At 51.4% G+C, this 3,662-nt stretch overlaps 1 protein-coding gene across 1 annotated transcript in view; it reads right to left on the bottom strand.

The window, feature by feature from the left end:
* TGM2 (transglutaminase 2) overlaps positions 1-3,662 on the bottom strand; it is a 35,503-nt gene that overhangs the window by 1,514 nt on the left and 30,327 nt on the right. The window contains exons 11-13 of the mRNA XM_010829244.1: positions 1,948-2,108; positions 810-946; positions 3-138 (exon numbers count right to left, since the gene is read on the bottom strand). Coding sequence (XP_010827546.1) covers positions 3-138; positions 810-946; positions 1,948-2,108 — 434 coding nt within the window. The remainder of the gene's footprint in view (positions 1-2; positions 139-809; positions 947-1,947; positions 2,109-3,662) is intronic.

Here is a 3,662-nt window from a genome sequence, read left to right as displayed (position 1 = left end):
ACGATGACGTTCCTGAAGCCCTTCACGGCCTTCAGCCTATTGCTCTCGAAGTTCACCACCAGCTTGTGGCGGCCCACGTACAGAGGCAGCAGGTCCACCCTCACCTTGACTTCCTCCCCTGCTTCCACGGGGTCCGGGCTGGGAGAGAGAGAGAAAGAGGGTAAGGAGAGGGGCTCTGGCCTGGTCCCCATGATGAGGGATGGGGATGACACGTGACTACTGAGATCTCAGCCCAGTGCCTCCACGGATGTACAGCTGAATAACGACAGGATAAAATGGGCCCTGCTCATAACTCTCAAGGGCCTGGGCCATCGCCCTCCTGTGTGTGTGTGTGTGTGTGTGTATGAGAGTGAATGGTGTGCCAGGGCGTAAGATGTGGATGCTCATGTGACCACATGCATGAAAATGCACTGAGCTGTACATATGTGATTTGTATTGTATACTGTATGCAAATGATATTACAACAAAAAGTGAAAAAACAAGTGTAAATGCTCATAAGCATATGTGTATATAGACAATTATCTGTGAGGGTACACGGCACAGGCACGCGTGTGCACCTGTGTGCATGGGAGGACTTGTGTGTCTTGAGGCGGGGGTTTAGTGACTGAATGTGTACCTGTTCAGTTGTGTGAACCGTGTGCGCAGGATGCAGCTGATGTGTGGGTGTTTGGACATAGACCTGTGTGGGTGAGTGTGTGGGTGATGAGAGGAGGGGGCTAGAGCCCAGGGCTCAGTGTCTAAGGGCACCTGTCCCCTCCACGAGCGTCCACTCTCTGCTCCCGGCCCTGGTGGGAGGGACGGGCACTTACACGTCCACAGTCTTCTGCTCCTCAATCAGGCCTGCTCCCTCCACAGTGAAGGTGCAGCCCGACAGCGCCACAGTGAGCGGGTTCTGCAGAGATATCTCAGCCACCAGCTTGCGGTTCTGCTTGGGCTCTCCCAGGATCTGGAGGAGACACGGGGCGGATGTCACGGGCAGCAGAGAGAGAGAGGGGCCCAGAGCCGCTCCAGGGCGGGCAGGGTCCCAAATGAGCCATTTCCATCTCCACTGCAATTTGGCCCCATGTCTGCGCAGCTCCGCCGCTGCCATTCCTCGCCTCGCCCAGAAAACACGGATGATGACTCCTGCCCAGGCCTCCTCCTTCATGGAGGTGCAGAGAGGCTCCACGTGACCCACGGGATGTGTAAAGTGCCTCCTTCATTCTAAGGTCTGGGGTGGAAAAATCAGAGGCTTTGGAAGCAGGCTGATCTCTGTCCCTTCCTTGCTGTGTGACCTTGGCAAAGATACCACCACCTTCTCTGAGCTTTGGTTTCTTCATAGGAGAGAAATGCCTGACTGCAGGGTTCTCACGAGGATTCACTGAGCTAACATATGCAAGATCCTAGCAGACTGTCCAGCACACAGCACTCACTCCCCACCCCGCCACCCCCTGCTCTTTACCATTTATTTGTAATGGCAGCACTTGAGGACCTGGGGCTGAGACTGCTCCAAGTGAATCACTGTGATGACCATGATGACGCTGATGGTCAGTATTAATCAGCTTTTATTGCACCCTCATGACATGCTGGATACAGTCTGTATGTTTCCTGTAGACTCACAGCTAATCCTTATAACACCCATTTTACAGATGAACAAATAGACTCCAGAGTCTGAGCCCTTAACAACTCCACCCCTTCCTGCCCCACCAGGGCCCCAGGACCTCAGAATCTTGCCTTGGGAGTTCAGCTTTTAAGGGCCCACAATTCTGAGATCCCTAAATGTCATGATCCTACTACTCTGGGATGTGCGGATTCATCCCTGGAGGCTATGAGTCCCAAATTCTGTTTCACGATGCTTTTCTTTGATGAAGCTAGATTTGAGGAATCCTGGGGCATCAGAGATCTTGAGTCTGCAGGGAGGGAGGTACATGCAGGTGTGGGATCTGGACCTGGGGACCCAGCCCTTACCCGGATCTTGATTTCTGGGTTCTCCAGGTAGATGTCCCTCTCGGCCAGCAGGTAGCTATTGGCAGCTGGCTCAATAAGGAGGCCCCGCACCTTGATAAGGTTCGATTCGGTCAGGCAATCACAGTACTTTTCGTAGAGGATTCGAAGGGGAATGCTCTTCTCTGCAGAAGGGGAGAGGGGAGAACACTCATGCCATCTGAATCATGGCCCCCACCTCTCCTATGGCACCTCCACAAGGCACAGAGAGGGCAAGGGATGAGCTTGAGGTCACACAGCTGGTGAATGACTGGGCAGGTCCCAGCACTTTCTCCCACCTGCCCTGGCTCTAGCACTCCCAGAAAGGAAGTGGGAGGAATGGCCTGGGTTTTAATCCTGCCTCTGCCCTTTGCTACCTGGGGATGCTGGGTGAGTCACCCTACCTCTCAGGATATCCATTTCCCCTCACGAGGTTGGTGGAATTGTACCCATTTTACAGATGAAGAAACACTTCTGCCCATAAGTGTTCAGAAAGGGAGAGTTGGTCCTGTTTGGACCACTGACTGACTGTGTGAGCCTGGGGAGATGACCTCCCCCCTCTGTTTCTGCTCGTTTCCTCTCTGTTCCCAGGAGCATCTGGATCCCACAGGGCAGAGCTAAGACCAGAGATCAGTTCAGAGCAAAAGTCACACAGCGATGGGGGTAAGAACGAAGCTGGCAGAGCCAATCTCCCCACTGCAGAGAAGCAAAGTGTGGATCTTAGCCCTGTTTCTCAGACAAGAACACGGAAGCCCTAGGGCACCAGGGTCAGCTTATGAGAGGCTGGCAGGAGCAGTGGAAAAGGGCACAGGAACTGGACGGATTATCCACAGACCACAGAGAAAATTCGGTACACATATACAGTGGAATATTACTCAGCTATAAAAAAGGATGAAATAGTGTCATTTGCCAGAGAAGGCAATGGCACCCCACTCCAGTACTCTTGCCTGGAAAATCCATGGACAGAGGAGCCTGGTAGGCTGCAGTCCATGGGGTCGCTAAGAGTCAGACATGACTGAGCAACTTCACATTCACTTTTCTCTTTCATGCATTGGAGAAGGAAATGGCAACCCACTCCAGTATTCTCGCCTGGAGAATCCCAGGGATGGCGGAGCCTGGTGGGCTGCCGTCTATGGGGTCACACAGTCGGACACGACTGAAGCGACTTAGTGTTAGCATTAGCATTAGTGTCATTTGCTGCGACATGGATGGACCTGGAGGTTATCATACTGAGTGAAGACAGACAGACACATATCAAATGGTATCGCTCATATGTGGAATCTAAAGAAACGATACAAAGGAACCTATTTACAAAATAGAGATTGAGTCACAGATGTAGAAAACAAACTCCTGGTTACCAGTGGAGGAGAGGGGAGGAGGCAGGATAAATTGGAAGACTGGGATTGAGATATACATACTATATTTAGACTAGATAACTAATAAGAACCTACTGAATAGCACAGGGAACTCTATTCAATACTCTGAGATGACCTGTCTGGGAAGGGAGCCTAGAAAACAGTGTATATATGTGTATAACTGACTCCCTTTGCTGTACAGCAGAAACTAACACAACATTGTAAATTAACTATACTGCTATTTTTTTTAAAAAAAGAGAGAATCCATAGGCTTACGGCAGGCTCTGCTTGTTCACGTGGTCACAGAGAACCTTGGGAGAAATCCTTTCTGTCCCTTGTGTGTGT

The sequence above is a fragment of the Bison bison genome, unplaced genomic scaffold (assembly GCF_000754665.1).
Source record: "Bison bison bison isolate TAMUID 2011002044 unplaced genomic scaffold, Bison_UMD1.0 scf7180017864500, whole genome shotgun sequence".
NCBI lineage: Eukaryota > Metazoa > Chordata > Mammalia > Artiodactyla > Bovidae > Bison > Bison bison.
Note: the sequence above shows the minus strand (reverse complement) of the source record. Positions and strands in the feature narration are given on the sequence as shown.